The sequence below is a fragment of the Macrobrachium rosenbergii genome, chromosome 21 (assembly GCF_040412425.1).
Source record: "Macrobrachium rosenbergii isolate ZJJX-2024 chromosome 21, ASM4041242v1, whole genome shotgun sequence".
NCBI classification, from domain to species: domain Eukaryota; kingdom Metazoa; phylum Arthropoda; class Malacostraca; order Decapoda; family Palaemonidae; genus Macrobrachium; species Macrobrachium rosenbergii.
In genome coordinates, this window is record NC_089761.1 from 46,441,940 (window position 1) to 46,463,524 (window position 21,585).

General features: G+C 36.6%; 2 protein-coding genes across 3 annotated transcripts in view; one reads left to right on the forward strand and one right to left on the reverse strand.

The window, feature by feature from the left end:
* The window catches only part of LOC136850141 (uncharacterized), a 52,001-nt gene extending 36,061 nt beyond the window's left edge, over window positions 1–15,940 (forward strand). The window contains exons 1-5 of one of the 2 annotated variants that reach the window (XM_067123727.1): window positions 7,937–8,722; window positions 10,366–10,465; window positions 11,214–11,408; window positions 14,152–14,295; window positions 15,033–15,940. In XM_067123727.1, the coding sequence (XP_066979828.1) occupies window positions 10,376–10,465; window positions 11,214–11,408; window positions 14,152–14,295; window positions 15,033–15,251 (648 nt within the window). In that variant the 5' untranslated portion in view covers window positions 7,937–8,722; window positions 10,366–10,375 and the 3' untranslated portion in view covers window positions 15,252–15,940. Of the gene's footprint in view, window positions 1–7,936; window positions 8,723–10,365; window positions 10,466–11,213; window positions 11,409–14,151; window positions 14,296–15,032 lie in introns of those variants that run through there. The other variant, XM_067123729.1, reaches the window with a different exon arrangement.
* The window catches only part of LOC136850139 (sodium-coupled monocarboxylate transporter 1-like), a 180,676-nt gene that overhangs the window by 119,640 nt on the left and 39,451 nt on the right, over window positions 1–21,585 (reverse strand). Inside the window, exon 3 of the mRNA XM_067123724.1 lies at window positions 14,112–14,319. The gene's annotated coding sequence lies outside the window, so the exon portion shown is untranslated. The remainder of the gene's footprint in view (window positions 1–14,111; window positions 14,320–21,585) is intronic.

Sequence of the window (21,585 nt, forward strand, 5' to 3'; positions counted from 1 at the left end):
TCTTTAAGGAATTATTGTAGTTTCTCTCAGCTATACGATAAACTCTATTCGCAGCATGGCAAGACAGCAAAAGTGGAGTAATTTTCATGAGACTGATTTTGCCTCCATATGTTGAATTTGGTCTGTTTGTCATGGTTAAGCTCTTCTACGTGTATTATCAAACTGTGGCTCGTCAATTGTCCTGAATTTCATGACCTTTCTATGGACATACCTTACAAAAATAGCCATCAACTTTTCATTTAGCATCTTCTTGGGATCTGGATCTGATATAGCATCTGAATTATTAAGTGCCTGAGATGCTTACATAATATGATCCCAATTGGCTCTAGATTTCAGTCAGACCGTTTTTCCAATGGTGGAATTAGGAATATGTGTAATGAAGTATTACATCTGTATCTGTTTAACTATGATAAAACCAAGATGCAGTAGCGTAGAGGAAAGAGAGAGTCGCGGTGTGTTGTTCATATCACTTGTCTGACGCAGCGCTGTCAAAGCAAAACAAGAGACAACGCCTGAGCGAACGAGGCCACATGGCTATCTGTTGTCAGTTCGCTGTATAACTGAATAACATTTGTCTTATCTTTAGAAACATTATCTGTTATGTTTCAAGTCGGAAACAACAATTGATTATTTATCGTAACCGATTTAATCATTACTTATGCTATTCAAGCTTTGATTCACATTTGTGTTTTAAAATGTGTGCGTGCGTGTGTCTGTGACGCGCAAGCAGGAGTGTAATCTCAGGGCATTCAAGCTCAGGTTGTGAGAGCGGTAACACGCTACTTTGTACTAAGATAGAAAATAAACCAAAAAAATGGAGACATGTTCTTATTAATACTTCAACTCCATCTTTACACCAAAAGAGGGTCTTCAAAGGGAAGTTCCCTCGTAACATAAATGGTAGCAGCGGTGGGATTAATTTATGTTACGAGGGAACTTCCCTTTGAAGACCGTCTTGTGGTGTAAAGATGGAGTTGAAGTGTTAATAAGAACACGTCTCCATTTTTTTGGTTTATTTTCTATCTTAAGTACAAAGTAGCGTGTTACCGCTCTCACAACCTGCGCTTGAATGCCCTGAGTGGTGATTCAGATTACACTCCTGCTTGCGCGTCACAGACACACGCACGCACACATTTTAAAACACAAATGTGAATCAAAGCTTGAATAGCATTAGTAATGATTAAATCGGTTACGATAAATAATCAATTGTCGTTTCCGACTTGAAACATAACAGATAATGTTTCTAAAGATAAGACAAATGTTATTCAGTTATACAGCGAACTGACAACAGATAGCCATGGACCTCGTTCGCTCAGGCGTTGTCTCTTGTTTTGCTTTGACAGCCTGCGTCAACAAGTGATATGAACAACACACCGCGACTCTCTCTTTTCTCTACGCTACTGCGTCTTGGTTTTATCATAGTTAAACAGATACGGATATAATACTTCATTACACATTATTAAAAATATACTGATTGACAGATATGTCCATCTCAATGGAGCAGTGATCGGAAGTGCCTATATACTCACAGACCTTGGACTTCACAATAGCTGAAACATCTGTGAATATGAGGACAAATCTATTACCAGAAATATGAATGGGTTCCTCAATTAGCTGACATAATCAGAGGATGCACACAACTCAAAAGCAGACTGGCCATGTTGATCTGTGGAATATGAATTAAGCCACTCACTCTACTTTGCATTACAGTCTCCACAAATCGTCGATATTTCGATTGCAGTAAACAGCAAATATGTATACATTGCAGAACTTACTGAAAATCTTAAAACTAAGAATTTCATCGCAACTACACTCTTAAGTTTTTCTGGCGAAATATGGGTCGTCCCGATTTAGTGCATGCAGCCATAACTTGCGCATGTGGGATGTTACGACGATAAATAAAATCTGGGTCATCAAACCCTGGGATTAAAAACTCAACCTTTGACTTGTTACTACTTACAAGTGTCTCAGATAAAAACATCAAATCCTAGTTACAGGCACATGTCTGGAGATCAAGAAGATTTGATCTTAAGCCCCGAATATTTGAGTAAAGTACTCTGCAATTTTCCTTACAGTAAGGAGTAGCAGGCCCACGGTTCAGCTCAATGTCTCCCAAAAGAATTAAAATTAACACCATAAAATTACAGTGGCGGCAAAATTAATATTCACAGCAAAAATGCATAAATAATCTTAACATCAAATGTCTGTCAACTTCAAAATTGTGCGGCAGCCATACCACTGTCACCAGAGATTTGTCGTATGGTTGGCAGATTCCTTGGACCCATATGAGCGGGAAAACTGGCGGGAATTGTCAGTGCTCGCTGAGCTGTTGGTGTAAGAAAAGCTGTAACAAGTTGCTCCATCACCCCATAACTTGCACATTTTTCAGTCATCTTTGGCGGCCCACAACTCAGTTTGTCGTTGACATAATAGGACGCCATAAGCTTACAAAAAAGAAAAGGCCCGTGCCCTTGCCCAGCTGGAGCAGGAAGTCTCTGTGATTCGTGTGGCCAGAGATATTGGTGTCTCTCGCCAAGCCATTTACAGTCTGAACAAGGCGGCAGCTGGATTCCCACCAGGAGTGGTGCCACAGCGGAAACCAGGTTGTGGACGGAAGAAGAAGACCTCTCCGAGGACAGATAAAATTCTGAAGAGGGAAGTATTGAATAATCCTTCAATTACAGCAGCTGCACTCAAGAAAAAGCATCCTGATCTGCTTGGAAACGTCGCTGTTCGTACGGTACAACATTGTCTGCAGTGTGACCTGGGACTACCGTGCCGCCGTGCTGCAAAGAAGCCGCTCCTCACAGATGGCATGAAGAAGAAAAGGCTGGCTTTCTGTAGGAAATATAAAGACTGGACCAAGGAACAATGGCGTGACGTTATGTTCTCAGATGAATCAACCTTCAGAATGATTAGAAATGCCAGCAATGTTGTGAGGCGGAACAGGACGATTTGGCGCCGACTCTTCGGCGCTGACGATTTGGCGCCGCCATTTTGGCGATAGACAGTTTGGCACTCATTGTTTTGGCGATGAGCTGTTTTGGCGCCAAGAAACAAACTTAAGGACCATCCGCAAATTTGTGTCTCGTTTAGTGATCACCTCATTACACCAAAGGCTCGTCTGATTTGAGAATTGTAATATTAAACCAGTTATTACGATATTCAAGTCTTGTTTAGTTATCATATAATTTTACCAGTGTCAATTTGAAGACTTTTTGCTTGGAGATAGCAGTGATGAACATGACAGAATTTTAATATTTGGTAGAAAGACCTGGGTAAATATTTTACGCGATTCTGATGTGTGGTACGCCGATGGCACGTTTAAGATGTCTCCTCCGGTATTTGCACAGGTTTACGTAATTATGGCAAGAAAGCATGAAGGAGTTCTCCCTATACTATACGCCCTATTACCTAATAAGCGTCGAACAACATACGTGAAAGTGTTTCGAATGATAACTGAGATGTCTGCAGAGTTGCAACCAAAGGGCATTTATTGTGATTATGAACAAGCAGCTTCTTCTGCAATGACAGAATGTTTTCCGGATGTGGACTTGAAAGGCTGGTTCTTCCATTTTGCACATAATATTCATAAGCACCTGAAACAAATTGGGCTCCAACATTTGTATAATAATGACCCCGACTTCTCAGTAAAAGCCAAAATGATCGTTGCTTTATCTTTTGTACCTATTTCTCACATGGATGTTTACATCGATGCTTTGGCGCAATATTTACCTGATGAACTCCAGCCGTTAATGAACTGGGTCGAAGATAATTATGTAGGAAGACCCCTGAGGAGGGGAAATGGCCGACGTTCACCACTTTTCCCTACGCAAATGTGGAATATGTATAGTCGAACGATATCTGGTGAGGACAAGACAAACAATCATGCTGAAGCTACGCACAGGAAAATCTATGCAGAACTTGGAATGAACCACCCAGTTATATGGAAATTCATCGATGGCATAAAGAGAATTCAGAAAGGACGCGATTCTTATTATGAACAACTAATGGCTGGGAATCCTCCTGCTCGAAAACGCTTAAAATACATTAAGACTGATGAACGCATTTTAACTATAGTACAGCAGTTTGATTCACGGGAACCACTGGAATACTTACGTGGTTTGGCATATAACTATGAAATGCATTAAATTGTTGGTGAAAATATTTCATTTTATTTCATTTTTGTAGCATTTTAATATTGTATTGCTGAAAATAAATAGAACTTTTTTATTTTTATGTTATTTTTGACCCATGCAATATATATAAACACACACATGTATATATATATATATATATATATATATATATATATATATATATATATATATATATATATATGTATATATATATATATATATCAGATCAGAAAATTTTCAAGCTGGCGCCAAATGGGCTAGCGCCAAAATAACGAGCGCCAAAACCATTTAGCGCCAAAACGGCGGCGCCAAATCATCGTCGCCAAAAGAGCGGCGCCAAAACGTACTGGACTGTTGTGAGGAGGCCCATGAGTGTGTCCCGATGCCATCACAAGTTTACCGTAAAAATCGTGAAGCATCCATAGAGCATTATGGTGTGGGGGCATTTACTGGTAAATTGGGTAGAGCTGGGCTGTATTTCTTGCCTAAGGGGAACAGCATATTTAGAAGTGCTTAAGGACCACATGTTAGAGTTTTACAGGTTACATGATTCTGCATTTTTTATGCATGATGGGGCTCCATGTCACAAGACTAAGACAGTAACAAAGTGGCTTGCAGAGAACAATGTATCTGTTTTCGAGCGGCCAGGCAATTCACCTGACGTGAACCCAATTGAAAATGCCTGGAAAGTTATTAAAGACAAAGTTGCAGGTGCCCAGCCCTCAAATATGGTTGAGCTTAAGAATGAGATTAAGTTGACATGGTGCACTAAGATGGACCCTCAATATTTCATGATCCTTGCTGATTCCATGCCTAAGCGCATCCAGGCTGTATTGCAGGCTAAAGGAGAGATGACAAAGTATTAATTCATGTCTCTGAATAATAAATAAGTAAAGATTTCCGTTTGTTTAATTATCCACAGTAGTTTGCTATTATTTTGTGAAATATGTCAACATTATTTTTGCTGTTAAGATTATTTTTGCCACCACTGTAGTAGCAAAACTAATAAAACAGACTCATAAAAACAGCAACATAATAAAAATCGACTGAACAATAAACAATAATGCAATCAGCTACAACAGTATTTACGTTATTTACAAAAATTATGTTGAAAGTATATATAAGCTTAACCATATGTCATTCGAAAAACGCTGGAAGCAACTGGTCGATAAGGTGGAGCTCGCACACCTTATAAGGTATATAAGAAACCAGCCAGGTTTGCCACAACAAATGATGAAGGACAGTCAGCATGGATTTAGAAATCATTATAAAAAGCCTAGAAGGAGAAGATTAGGTAAAGAAGAAGCACTTTCCTGATAATCCACCAAGCAACTTTTCTTTCTCATCAGCCTGTCCTGCACAGTTTTTGAAAAACAGGAAAGTGGACAAAAAAAGAGGAAAAATGCCTGATTGTACCCTCAACAAGCAAGGGAACTCAATCCCACGACCATGGAAGGCCACGGTATGGCACAGTTCAAGGTTGGAGAACAAGGTTTGTATCCAGAGTAACCCTCTCTTAAAGGCCGGGCGCACATTGAGACGCAGGGCAGCTCAGAGCAGGGCAGACTCAGGGCAGGGCAGGGCTGGTCAGCATAGGCGTGGTACGCGCACTGAGAAGCAGTCTGTCGTCCTATGCAGGTCCTGTGATCATGGCTGCCGCTCATGGCTACCTGAGAAACCTCAGCTCAGAATCTGACTCGGAAAATGAATTCAAGAATACTTTGTTATTATATGACATTTGTAAGGGAAAGAGATCACTGTGGAGGAGTGAGTACATGGCCAAGAGGAATACCTTTAACATCTGAGTTGAGTGATGCAAGATTCAAGAATTATTTCAGATTAAGCAGAGAAAAAAAAGAGAACAATCTGATGAGGTGCATAACACGATACAAAGTGACATATCTGAAGGTTGCAACGCCCAAAAACCAATCGGGAGTAGAGAAAAATTGGCTGTGTTTTTAAGGTAAGTTTTATTTTCCTTCATGTCTGTCTTTCAGCAATATAGGAACGGAGGAAAAAATCCACTGATGAATAATTCCCTTTTTTTTTGACCCGTAATGCTGCCATCATAATGTCATTATAATGGATAATTGTAAAAAGGAAAAATAACAGGGAAAACAGTGTTGATAAGCACACAGGTCTTTCCGAGAGATTCATCAGAAATTAACAAAATCATCAGACATATGACTAGTTTCAGCCATACAGCCTTTGCCTCAGCCCCTGCAACAAAACAGAACAGTCAATGTACAGGAGAGAGAGAGAGAGAGAGAGAGAGAGAGAGAGAGAGAGAGAGAGAGAGAGAGAGAGAGAGAGAGAGAGATTAAGTTAATATCTTTGTAAAAATACAGTCGAACCTATATTCCTTTCAGATATCAGGCTACTGGAGATTCCTATAAAAGCATCGGTTATAACTACCGGATGGGGGATCGAACAGTGTCAAAAATCGTCAACCGAGTAGCATTTGCTGTGTGGACCAACATGCAACCCCTTTGTTTACCAGAACCAACAATGGAAACATGGATGAAACATGGATGAAAGTGGCATGTGAATTTGAAAGCAAGTGGCAGTTTCCACATTGTGTGGGAGCGATCGACGGAAAACGTATATGAATCCAAAAACCATCAAAAAGTGGGTCATCCTTCTGTAATTATAAGCATTCATGCTCAATTGTTTTGATGGCCACTGTTGACAGTGAAAGCAAATTCACGACAATCGACGAGGGGTCGATGGGTCGCTTTAGTGATGGACTTGTTATTAGCAACTCTGCGCTTGGAAAGAAAATTGCAAGCCAATCTTTGAACATCCCTAGACCATAACCCATGGAAGGCGTAGATGGAGAAGTGCCATACATATTTGCTGGTGACGCTGCCTTTCCACTGACAGAGAATTTGTTGCGTCCATATCCTAAAGCACAGACAAAGGGCAGGTTTGATAATAAAGTATTTAATTACAGATTGTCATTAGCAAGACAACGAGTCGAGTGTGCCTTTGGTATATTGGCTTCTCGATTCAGGGTATTTATGCGCCCATTTACTACAATGGTTGATACTGTTGATAACGTGGTAAAGGCGGCTTGCGTTCTTCATAATTACTTGGGAACACATAAATGTCAATAGATACACAAGAGGAACTAGAGGCACAGCCCGAGAATCAGCTGGCAGCATTAAACGCAACTGCATCTAAAGGTACTGTCTCTGCATTTCAAGTGAGAGAGCAGTTCAAAACTGTACTTCAATTCAGAAAAAGGAAGAGTCCCATGGCAAAGAGAGAGTGTTCTTTAGAGGAAAATATTAGAAAAGTAGAGGAAGGCATAAGTGGAAAATGGTAGTAATAATGATGGAAAAATGAGCATATAGGCAGTAGGGATTTTCATGTTTTCATAAAATTAGTTCTGTACATCTATCATATAAAAGTTTGCATAGAATTGCCTGTTACTGACTACAATAAATGCATTATCCTAAAAAGATGTTTTAATTTTTAACAATTCAGTTGTACCATCTCACACACACACATCAACGGGAAGCCTATTATCTCAGTCGTATACTTGTGCTACTTTAACGTTACCTTAATGTATGTTACCATACAGCAATATACTCACCATCACTGAACTGTAGAGTGGATGCAATCTTAGCCCATATCTCGTCTTTATATGACCCTTTCATGTAATCAGGGTAGGTGGCATCATAAAGGACTTGGTGTTGGCGGACAGCCTCAATAAGTTCCTCAGGGGATGACATCATGTGGATTACCGAGCGAGTTACTTCCTGTGCCGCATTTGCGCGGAAAACTGCGTTTCAAACACTGCGTGACGCAGGCCGAAGCAGGTCGGCCGCTGCGCAGTGCTGTCCGGCGTGACAATGTGCGCGCTTACATTTAAAATAGTGAAATGCAGTTTTCTGCCCTGCTCTGTGCTGCGTTGCCGGTGTCGCCTGCGTCTCAATGAGCTCCCGGGTTTTTAGAAGGGTTGCCTACCATGGCTGAACGGTCCCTTCCACCAGCTGGTTCATTTCAGAGCTCCTTCTCCTAGAAGAGTTGCCTGCCAAGAATAGCCTCTTCTACCCTTAACGATGAAATATTCTTTACAGTCGGTGTTTTATTTTTAAGGTGCCTGCATTTCAAGTCTACACAAAAATCTAGGCGACTGTCCGGAGTACCAGTCGGGTAGTCTGTCTGTTCAATATTCTAACCCGAACTGGTTGTTTCGGCGCATATATACTAATTAGCGGTCATATATCCAATAACAAAATTTACAAACGGCTAGGACGCTCACAGGAATGCGCTTGGTTGTGCTCCAGGAAATGTAGCCTATAGTTTTTGCCAACTGACCGACAGAATATTCATCGACATGTCTGAAATGAATTAAAGCAGGTGGCCTTTCGGTCATGGGACAAAGGACGTTCATGACGTCACATCTGAATGAATATCAGTTAAGCGGTTCACCTTCACCCATTCAGGAGTCGTCATTGTGTCTCAGGCAACCGACCCGTCGTGTTCCTACAGATAGGCTACTGCTCCGTGTTGGCATTCCACCTCAAGGACCGAAGAAAGCTTGTACAGTTTGGGAGCAATAACTTGCAAGAATAGTGAGTAGTTGCCAATTCTCTCTCTCTCTCTCTCTCTCTCTCTCTCGTTTGTAGCTTTCTCCGGCGAAAACAAGGTTAGTGATACATGCTAAATAAATAAATTGTTTGAAGTGCACCATTACGGAACGTATCCGGAATGAAAACAAAATCAGTAACTACCAAAATGACATCACAACTGTTAGTAATCGAAGAAGTTCTACTTGTGAGTACAAGACCAAACCGCCCTAGGATAATAACGGAATGAATCTAGAAAGTTTAACTAACCGCGTGTATTTACAGAAACCTACAATTTCGGTCGTTTTCAGTACAACTGTTACGATCGTTATAAGAGTTTACGTTTTTACCTGAGGGTATATTAAGGCGTTATCAAGACATTGCTAGAAAGAGTAACAGAATTTGATGAAAAGAATCTCATGATATGGAACATTTCGAGCTGACTGATCAAAAGTCGTCTCCGGGTTGTTGTGCAACCAAATAAAACCATCTCGGTTTTGAGCCAGTTGCTCTTGACTGTTTAACATCTGGAGAGAGTCGTCTGATGAATATATCCAAAACTCAACCGCCAGATTCATCTTCTAGTTACTGAATCATGGACGAGCTCCGGTGCAGAAAAATTTAATAGAATTAGCCGTTTCATTTGCAAACAAAAAAAGCTAGTTATGTATGTACGTGTACACATACATACAAACATACTGTATATATGTATATAATATATATTTATGTATATATATATATATATATATATATATATATATATATATATATATATATATATATATATATATATATATATATTTGTAAAATATACTAGCTACTTTTATACATTTATTTCTACGCTTTACTTCTTTAATTTTGCTTTATTTTTTGTTCGCATATGGTCATACTACTATTTGGAAGTAGCTCTGATTTGTTCTATAAGAATGTTATGTGTATTTATGTATATATACATACAAATATACATATATAATATATATATATATGTATATATATACATCTTATATATATTATATAAATATATATATATATATTATATATATATAAACATATATACTATATATATATATATATATATATATATATATATATATATATATCTATATATATATATATTATATATATAACCATATATACTATATATATATATAAATAAAATATAAATATATATATATATATATATATATATATATATATATATATATATATATATATATAATGTGTGTGGCATGAAATTAAAAAACAAAATTCACTAACTGAATCATCATCTTTCCATGATAATAATCTACACTTTACTTTTCGTCTTCTTGGGGTTTCGGGAAAGCCTGAAAATTTGGTAAAGTTCTTGCCAATGCATCTTGAATATTCAATTTTTTCATCGTCTTTTTACCCTCATTATCTTTCAACTCGATTGCTCATCACACGTTGAGAAATAAATGATAATAATCTTTGAAAATAATTCCAAGGCTGTGTCGATAAGTAAAGTTACAAATGACAAAACGCAATTTTTAATATTCCCACCTGTGCCTCTTCCTAGACACGACTGCGGGAATTATTCTCCAAGAATTTTCCACCTCGTGCGAGTATGAGTTTTTAGCTCTCATTTCACGTCGAGTTACCTCACTTATGGACCAAAGTTTCATTTTCAGGACGATTAAAATGGAACTGGAGACTTTCATTCTGTCGGAGAAGGACAAAGACGGCGTTCGAGAACTCGTGGATGTTGCATACATACCTTACGAACCGGTGGTAAGCGCCTTCTTTCTTCAACTTTCTGCATTAAATAAAGGCTACTTTATGTTTCTTGGTTTTCCCGTCACTTGTTATTCTAAGTATATGGTAACTATCATAATATGATTCTCTCACTACAACAATACATATATATATATATATATATATATATATATATATATATATATATATATATATATATATATATATATACTATACAACAATGGTTCCAAATAATTTCCACGTAATAGCAAATGACATGTGATGTGAATATATAAACGTATTTTGTCCATGTAGTCGTTTTTATAAATCTTACAGAAACTCTCGTTATTTCTGATTGTAGTTGGTATTGTCATTCTTTATTTTAATTCCGTGGTCATTATTGCTGTTACTATCCTATTTGTCGTTGCTGTTGTTGTTACGATCAACAGTATTACTGTTATTGCTGGCGTTACCACAGTTATATAGGTTCCCTCTATCTTAATAAAGCCCCATTATTCTCTCTACTGTTGGTGCAACTGCCCTTATTTTGTTATTATATTCAACACTATAGTGGCCTCAGAGAAGTTCTCCCTTACTGTAACTATTGTTTTGTTCTTAACGTTGTTATAATTATCATCATTTGTTGTTCTTGCTGCTGTTATGATGACTAATAAGTAGTTACTGTTCCTGCGACAGTTCTTTTGCCATAATGTGATTCTCATTTTGTTATTGTCGTCTTTACGGTCGAAATCATTCTAAACCCGACTCCACCCCAATTCCCTAGTGCGTAGGAGTGAAGTCCACCGCCAAAGAGATGACGCCTTTTATAGCAGGATTGGCAAACAGAGGACTCGGAGGCGGTGCCAGTTACGGCATGAGGGAAAAACCCTCTGGGAGGATCATTGCTATTATGAGCAACTTCATCGTCACACCAGACGACAGCGAAATCTTCCAAGAGACCAAATACGACGAGGAAAAGGTTAGAGGATTTGGGATAAGTATACTTTAGTTTTACCAGACCACTGAGCTGATTAACAGCTCTCCTAGGGCTGGCCCGAAGGATTAGACTTATTTTACGTGGCTAAGAACCAATTGGTTACTTAGCAACGGGACCTACAGCTTACTGTGGAATCCTGAAAGGGGGAAGTTTCAGATGGAAAAAGGAGAATGCTTGTGACCTCGGCCGGCCATATTGAAAGGTCTCAGTCCAGCTCATAGTACTATACTTTATTAGTATTATCATTTTTATCTTTTTCACTATTATTATCATCCTGTTAATATTACTATTAATATTATTTTTACTGCTATTATTATTATTATTATTATTACTTGACTAAATTTCACAGAAATAGCTTACAAAAACAGGTTGGCCTAAGCATTTCAACCATTGTGGCCAAGGCCTAAGCATCTGCTCTTGGATCTAAGCAATGTCTAGCATAAATGGTTCCTGTAAATTACAGGACTTTCTTTGCATACAGTCACTAAACGCTAACTAAACAGTAATGTGCAACCACTAAACACTAAAACTCACACTCGCTAAACACACACACTTACTATACACTCATACTCACTAAACACTCTCACTTACTATACACTCACACTCAATAACACTAAACACTCACTAGGCACTCACTATACATTAAACGCTCACTGAAAACTCATAAAACACTAAACACTCACTAAATACTCACTACCCTAAACACTGAGTAAACATTCAATAAACACTCACTTAACCCTAAACATTCATTATTAAACACTAAACATTCACTAAGCACTAACTATGCACTAAACATTCACTAAGTACTCACTATACACTAAACACTCATTGCACACTAAACACTCACTAAACATTTACAAAGCACTCAATATGCACTGAACACTCGCTTAACCCAAAACACTCATTAAACACTAAATACTAAACACAAATGCTCATTAAACCCCTAAACACTCATTAAACACTAAACAGTCAATGAACATTCACTAATCACTCATTAAACACTTACACACTAAACATTCACAAAAATCCAATAAACCCTTAACACTCACTAAACATTCACTGAATACTTACACACTAGACATTCGTTAAACCCTAAGCACTCATGAAATATTCACTGAATACTTACACACTAAACATTCACTGAATACTTACATACTAAACATTCACTAAACCCTAAACATTCACTGAATACTTACACACTAAACATTCACTACACACTAACATTCACTAAACCCTAAACACTCACTAAACATTCACTGACTACTTACACACTAAATCACTGACCACTTAACATTCACTAAACCCTAAATAGTCACTAAACGCTTATACACTTAACATTCACTCAACCCTAAACACTTAAACATTCACTGAATACTTAGACACTAAATATTAACTAACATTCACTAAACCCTTAACATTAAACATTCAGGATAAAAAAAAATTCACAGTCGCACTAAGCCCCTGTTCAATTTGCGCGGCTACCAGACCTTTAAAGATGGCCGCAAGGCTCTGCAGCGCCGCCCTGGTGGAAGACCACCGAACTAATAGTGTTACCAAGTCTAGCAAAATTTTATGCTTTTAGCCTAATTTGACCCAAAATTTGAAGCTTAGCATAAATTCTAGCATACTTAAGGTTTTAGCATAATTTTAGCATATTTTCACAAAATTTTAAATAAAATGCAGGAAATTCCTCGATTTTCATACTCGGCTCTAGTGAATATATCTTGATACATTAATTTTGTACTTTGGAGGTCTGTTGACTCTCTTCCTAACAGAACACGAGTCACACAACGTTCAGATACAAAAGCATAGCTAACAATTCCTGTCAGTAAAGCTGACTGTGAAAGAATATTTTACTCTGTAAACTTTTAAAAAATCGAAAAAAGAAACCTCCTCAAAAACAGCACCCTAACAAATGAGTTGATTGCTAGAGAAGGCCTACGCTATAGTGAGGGGGTCATTAGTTTGAACTCACCCAAGGAATGTTAAATTCTATTAATAGGAATGTGTACCCACAGTGGCATGCTCAATGAACAGTAAAGCGTGAATATATATGTATGTTTTTCTTCATGAGTAAAGACTGATTTGCTTTTCTTTAATAGTTTTCGTTTTTTAGTAGAGATATCAAAATGTTAACTATGTTTGAGGTGATGTGTGAAGTGACTTTTCATGTAATTGTGTATGTAGTTTATTAAAGAAAAAGGGTGTTTTATTTCAAGTTTCTAACATTTAGAGATCATCAAATATATCCAATAATTAATTCAAAACATTGTCAGTTTGTCAAATTTGTATCATTTCACCTCACATAAATGTTTGAAATTTCCATTACGTTGTTTTGACTCAAATGTATTAGAGAAATTTATGAAATAATGATAGCATGTTAGCATAATTCTAGCACAAAATCACACCATATTTAGCATAAATTCTTGCTATTTAGCATATGTTTTTCATCCGACTTGGACCGACTAGCATGATTTAGCAAAAATTTGTTGGTAACACTGTGAACTACTGTAAGTATTCATTGGTATACAGATAGAACCTCTATGGAGGTGACGCGTAGATAACAAGCCAAAGTAGCACCGACTAATTTACAATACGAAAATGACAAATAAAGAAGCCTCAACATATGCATACGTAAACACTGGTTGAGAAATGTCATGAAAAATAAAACTGTAAAAAAGGTACCTGGTCTCCTTCCGTAATTTACTTCTCTTTCTCTGTGCAGAGCAACTGGTACTCAGAGGTCATGCGCGACTTCAGCACGGGAGTGGACGTCTTCCAAGGGAAATTCAAGAAGTGTCTTGAACTTATGATCTTATGTGTCCATCCCGATTACGTGAAGAGAGGACTGGCGAAGAAGCTCATCAAAGTGAGTGACGCGTTGTTCATAAACCTGGAAAGTTAAAAGGAAGTAAAGAAATTCGAAAACAGTAATACAGAAAAGGGACAGCTGAAATAACTCCATAAGAATAGCATTTGCTGAATACGTTTTTCAGATATTCAATATTATCCTTTATCTGATGAAAAGATCCGTCATTTTCCTGATGTCATACGCCTTTTCAAACTCTTCCCTAGCACTTACGTTAAAGCACACACACTCACGATTATATATATATATATATATATATATATATATATATATATATATATATATATATATATATATAAATTCTTCCCTGTCTATTGTTGTAGCATTATCAAGTTTCCGTAAGAAACTTTTCTGGCCGTAGGCAAAGGTTGGAGGAACATTTCTTTCCTTCACACTGGCACTTCAGAAAATATGAGAATATAAAGGGATATTTAGTTCTTTATTCAAAAAAGCGAAGAACGACAACAGTGATGCTAACCAAATAAAAATTATAAAAATAAAGAACAGCTTTAACTTGTAATGTTCACATGCTATCCCAAGGACACTTAGGATGAGATGAGAGGCAAAGTTGCCGATTACAAAACTCAAGGCCTGTACTTTTCTTTCTTTGTCAGTTCCACGGCTGTTGTTTAGTTATTATGAGCGACTTAGTTATTATTAGTCTTAATGGCTAATGTCTATTGAAAAGAACAAGAAACGTAGTTTAAGGCATTCATCTTTTGCTATTAATCCCCCAGCTGAGTGAGGAGAAGGGAAGAGAGATGGGCTGCGATGTGGCGTCCATTCAAGCAACAAACATCATCACGTACCACATCTCTAAGAAACTGGGTTACGAAGAAGTTCACAGACAGGAGCTCGACGAGCTGAAAGACGAGAATGGTCGTCCCGTGCTAGACATGGAGTTTTTGAAGACTGATGGGACCACATTTCTCTCTTACTTAACCAAGGCACTCTAAAGCTTTGAGTTACGAGGGTTATCATTTAATTAGGAGGCAACAAATGGCGTAGTATCGAGCAGGGTGTACAGAATATTCTGTAGATCTTTGTTTTGAGTATACCCACCCACGCTAGAATTGTATCTTCATTTAACAGGAGAGGGCTTGAGAAGGTTAACGATGCTTGATTTATTTCTTACATTCATGCGTCCAAACAAGACACTAACAATAACATTTGAAAACCGATAGAAATAAAAACATTACTGATTTGAACCAAGATAATACAGAAAACCAAACAAAACATTACATTCCTTGCATGCTTTCTGTTTCTGTGCTACTACTGGCTAATACACATAAACAATTTTCCACTTCGAACTGAATCCGACTAATAAAATCTCACTACTTTGAGTGAGCAGTAGCATACGAAGGTCTTCGTAATACAAAAACAAGACTTCGAAAAGGTTGGCAACCTATCTCCAACCAACACTTGTTCGGTGGAAGTGTTTAAAATTTTTCTACCAAATATTACATAAGTGATTTTTCATATGTATCGTTTTTCACCATCTGCTTATCGATTCAGTATGTTCATATGATCATTAATGGCTAAGGGATAAGAATAAGTATATATACTACTGCATTACGGTACAAAAATTTTCATGACTCGTTTTTATTGTATTGTATTACCACAAGCAAATAAAGCTGGAATCTTCCATACAACTCATTTTACCTGTATTGCTATCGTTCTCGTGAGGGCTGCTTCCAGCATAAAAAAAAACTGGGAAAAATTATATTCCATTCGTGAATTTCGAAAGCGCAGACTCGTAGGTTAAGTTCTCATTCTCAGTAACACCTCTGTTGAAAAAATGTCACGTGGATTGTGTCCCACATGCAAGGATTTAAACGCTTACTCATGTTTTTTAATGTTCAGTCATAAGACTCGATCATTAACATGTATGATATGATACAGTGCAAATAGGCCTAATTTTCTCATGAAACTGTGGTAGTTGCTAAACATCCTTTAATTACCTCGAAAATGTGTCGAAATAACACAAAAGCGCTTGGTACTCCTTTTATTTTTCCTGCGGCCTTAGCAGAATGTATAGTGTAAGTAGGGATTTGGTCAATTACCAGGATATAGTTAATACATGTTGAATAACTACGCTTCCGTTGAGGTGTGAATTCAGAATTCGAAGACTAGATGTTCTCTTGGCTTCAGTCACAGACGTGATCGATAGGCCTATATATGAACATTATAACTTATCGATATTTTGTATCAGGCTACATGCACTATTTGAGGAGCATAATCCGACACGTAGTCGAAAGATAATATGCCTCCGTCTAGGCCTATGAAAACAAACAAAACCGGTTGGAAACCTCAGCTTTCCTTCGAAGCCTAGACCCAATTCAAAATCAGAAACATCGACTACCTCATTGGTATACAGCAGCCTTTAATATAAAGGAAATTGTGTGGTTGTTATAAACCTGGGCCCCCCAACACATGAGGCATGGTCAGTAAGCATGGATAGTATAACTAAGCCTTATTCACACCTCAAGAATAGAGGTGGCATACACCAGTCTACCATGGCGTTGTCCTTATGGTTCATTATTACTTGTGTACATACAGTTTTCATTAGATTTTGTTCATCGAATTTCAATTTTTTTCTCACAGAAAACACATAATCTCGGTAAATTTACTCTAGAATATGAAATTACAATGCAAATTAAATCATATAAGTTAAATATGCAAAACAAAAACGTTCAGATACTTAAAAACACCATGCATGTCCGAAGTAATCAGAATTTCTCAGATGACTTCGTTCATAGAGATCTAAAAGATAGTGTGTGGATATCTCAGTGTAGTACTGTTTATCAGAACGGCAATATTTACTCATTTTCCGTTATGAACAGGCTTATTATTGCATCATCATACGAGGTAATGATAATTTCTTTAATTTTTACACATTCATATTTGTATTTCATGATGTTAAAAGTCAGCTGGAATTAATGGCAGTAAATGTTGTGACAGTTAGGGTAGGTTGACCAAATCTATTTAAATCCGCAAGAGCATTCTCTATGATGTGAGGAGCAGCACGAGAACTTCAGCGGAAAAACACAAGTAACTGGGTGTTTCTTGACGTTGTCATAGTCTCTCTCTCCATTGCTAAAACACACTATACAAATATAGTTTCGCTCAATCTCTAAAAGAAAAAAAATAATGAAATGAGTAGCTATACATATAGGCCTAGGCTTACACAACAGCAGACTCTCTCTCTCTCTCTCTCTCATAACATTGCATTCGTTCCTTTATTGTTCCCCACTTTTTTTGTTGGACATTGCTCAAATTTAACTCTTGATTTCATTATGGAAGATCGTGTTTCCAATTATGCAAGCATTCTGTTCATTGTGGTTTCATAAATTCATTTGTGTAAGGTTACTTGGTAGGTTATGTCGAAAAATGTTTATTTTGCTCAGAACTGTCGCTACAAATTACAACTTGAACGAATACTGTAAAGCTTACTACTGCATTTAAGTATCAATGATTTCAGAATCGTAGATTATGACTGAAAGTTACAGGAGGTCAAGCAAAAAACAAACACAATAAGACTGAAGCACCTCCCCTTTCTAAAGTTGCCAGATGTCGCATTATTGAGCAATATATGTCCGAAGATTTAAAAAAAAACTGTATCCTTACTTTCCTTGCCGAGTGTACGTACAGAGGAAGATACCCACTTTTATAACGTCTGCTGACAAAGTATCGAATTACACTATCGGTTTACCTTACTATTCTCCGTACGCATCTCTCCAAACGAAGTTTCATCAGTATTCGTAATTTCGCAAAACGGACGCTTCTTCATCGGCTCTCATCCGAGTTGCCTCTGTCACAGGAAGCAAGTTAATTAGTTTTGGAGCGAAAAAGTTGAACCGCCGAATGCGTCTGCTCCACATCTTATAAATGCAGCTGTTATGATGTGCATAAAATAACAATATCATTTTTTTTTCTCACCTGTAGCTGCCATAGGGTCACCTCATAGATTAATAAATATATGTTGCAAGTGGGTTTTGGATTTCCTTTTCTCGTGCACCCATGAACTGTGCTGATTGCCCTGACGACTAGCCATAAAGCCTTTTTAACCGGGCCAAATGAAGGATGAATTATATACTGTACGAGATTCGCTAAAATATTAAGCTGATTATTATTATTATTATATATTATTGAAATAGTTTAACCAGATCACTGAGTTGATTAACAGCTCTCATAGGGCTGGCCCTAAGGATTAAAATGAAATGGAGTACCAGGTCTAAGCCATAGACTAAGCAATGGGACTAAATGATGAATGAACAATAAAATTTTAAAAATCTGCAAAAAGGCATGTACTTCCACACTAGAACACATGCACACATTAAATACATCTACTCAAGTTTCACCTGTACAATTAAAAAAATAAATAAAACTAATTATAAAATTTTGAATAACTTAAGATTTTTTAAAATTCGGATTTTTAGTTGCACCATGGGATTTTGTATTTTCATAAATTACTTTTTATACTTTATCAATTAATTTATAGTTCCTCATGAATATTAAAACTGAGTCAATTGAGAATGTTGCAGACTGACAAAACTTCACCAACCGACCCACTTCCAAAAGTTGATAACCGACGTTGCCTGTATTTCGGGCATTCGCATAACACATGTTTAACTGTTATCATCACTTTGCAATTCTGGGCATTCGGGAGCTGGTTCATGTGGGCTGCTCATTAAGTGTCTGTGTCAGACGAGTATAATCTATTCGGAGACGTGTTTAGAATGACTTGCGCATGTCTCTCTCTTCGGTAAGATGGACTCCATTTTTTAACTCCCGGTTTTATTTGTTTCAACTTATTTCAGGGATATTTACATTAGATCGTGTCATAAGGGCTGCTTCATCAGCCTCTTCATTTCCTTTGACCCCTACATAGGCATATGTTGGATCCCTACATAGGCAGGGATCCAACATATATTTCTATATTTTTCCCATTATTGTATAACTTATGGAGTAATAACTTTTATCTGTTGTAAATGTTACTTTTTGGTTTGTAACTCTGAATGACTTCTACAGTCTCTAAAAATTACAAAATTATTACATGGTTTAATTATTTTTACGGCTGGTGCTTTTGCTCATAACTCAGCTGTAAATACCAAGACCTTATTAGGTAGAGCGAATTGATAAATTTTGTCTTGGGATACTGTAGCATATCCCACTCCGTACTCTGATTTAGATCCGTCTGTGTATATTGCGTAATGTGGACCTTTTCGGCTTATATGCTCTACTGTATGTTGTCTATGGTGTTCTGGGATATACGAGTAAATTTTTGACAAATATTTTAAGTGTGTACAAATTCATATTTTATTCATAGACAAAGGTGGAGGTAATTTTACTATTAAAGGCAATTGCACATTTATATTCAACGACTCAAACAGTCTTCTAGCTCTATGAGGGAAAGGTGGTGAGTGATTGTTTATAAACACATCTCTTAATTCAAATAATTTTTGGTTGGAGAATCACTTGTTTGAATTCTCAACGCACTCTTCATTGTTACAAACTCTCTATGGAGAGACAGTGGTAGTTCACCTCATTCAACTAGTAAAGATGAGGTTGGTTTGATCTAAAGGCTCCTGAACATTCTAAGACCTTCGTTATGAACTGGGTGTAACGTTTTCAGCGTTGCGTCTGATGCTGAGCCATACATTTCTCTTCCATAATCAATAACAGACAACTTTGCTTTATACAGTAAAGTAAGGGTATGTCTATCAGCTCCCCAAGTGGTGTGTGATAGTTTTTCAATTAGATTTAATGCTCATTTACATTTAGATTTCACGTATGTTATGTGGGCTTTCCAGTTCAGGTGAGGATCAAATACTAATCCCAAAAATTTTGCTGTTTGGCTAATTGGTATACAATGGTTTCTGATTTTTAAATTATATTTCTTCACCTTTTTTCAATTTTTTTTATTTTTATAAAGCATTAATGCTTGAGTCTTTTGTATGGATAATTTAAAGCCTACAGATGAGGGCCCATTCATCTTGACTATGAGAATCATACACAAACTCTCATAGACAAAAGTGAAATGTTACGTGACCGCTCCACGTTGCTAAAAACAAATACAGTACCTAGTTACTAAAACCCAAGGTGCCAGGTGCAAAGATACTCAAAGTTTGTGGAACTGGAAGAGCGTTATGTATGATTGAGGATGCCCGAAAACTTTTCTTTGAAGAAAACAGGGATAAAGATGTGTGATGCTAAAGAAAACGAGACTAGATTATGAAGTATGACCCAGTTATATCTGTGCTTACGGACTACTGCAGGAGCAAGGACCCGTGCTGTCATACAGCCTGCTTAATCTCCAGCAATATTTGTACTGTTAGACCCGAGTAGATCGGGACGATTATGAGGATCTGAAGGAAAGGTGCCAAAGAAAAGCAATATCCAAGCTAGAGCACAACTGTCCGACATGAAGAAAGTTCTCAGATAACTTACAAACCTGTTTACTGAGCACGAAAGCGGAGACGTTAAGACGTTAATGAAATATTTGAAAGTGAATACAAACTATATGTGTACAAGTAGATGAACAAAGCTTTACCATAAAGAAAAACTCCTAACACGTCGTTCTAATGCTGCAGGCACATTTAATCAGTCAGCTTCGGATGTTGGCTGATTGATTATGAAATTTAGGTCTTGAAGACCAAGCGCCGGAACCCACCTTCGGATGTGATGGATTTCCTTTATGCCTCTCTTTCGATTGATATATTCTCCATTTTCTTAGTAATAAGGAGCAGTCTCCCATTTCTGCTCTATTGAGAGTTTTATCACTGAAGACTTACTGTTAAATGAACTCATATAATTTCGTTTGTTTTTTTAATTTTTTTTTATTTTCACTATATATTACTTCATTATTATATGATGATAAGATTTCCTGATTTTTATTTACTCTTTCTTGAAAATATATATATATATATATATATATATACATATATATATATAAGATTTCCTGATTTTTATTTATATACTCTTTCTTGATAAATATATATATATATATATATATATATATATATATATATATATATATATATATATATATATATATACATATATATATATATACATATATATATATATATATATATATACATATATATATATACATATATATATATATACATATATATATATATATATATATATACATATATATATATACATATATATATATATATACATATATATATATATATATATATATATATACATATATATATATATACATATATATATATATATATATATATATATATATATATATATATATATATATATATA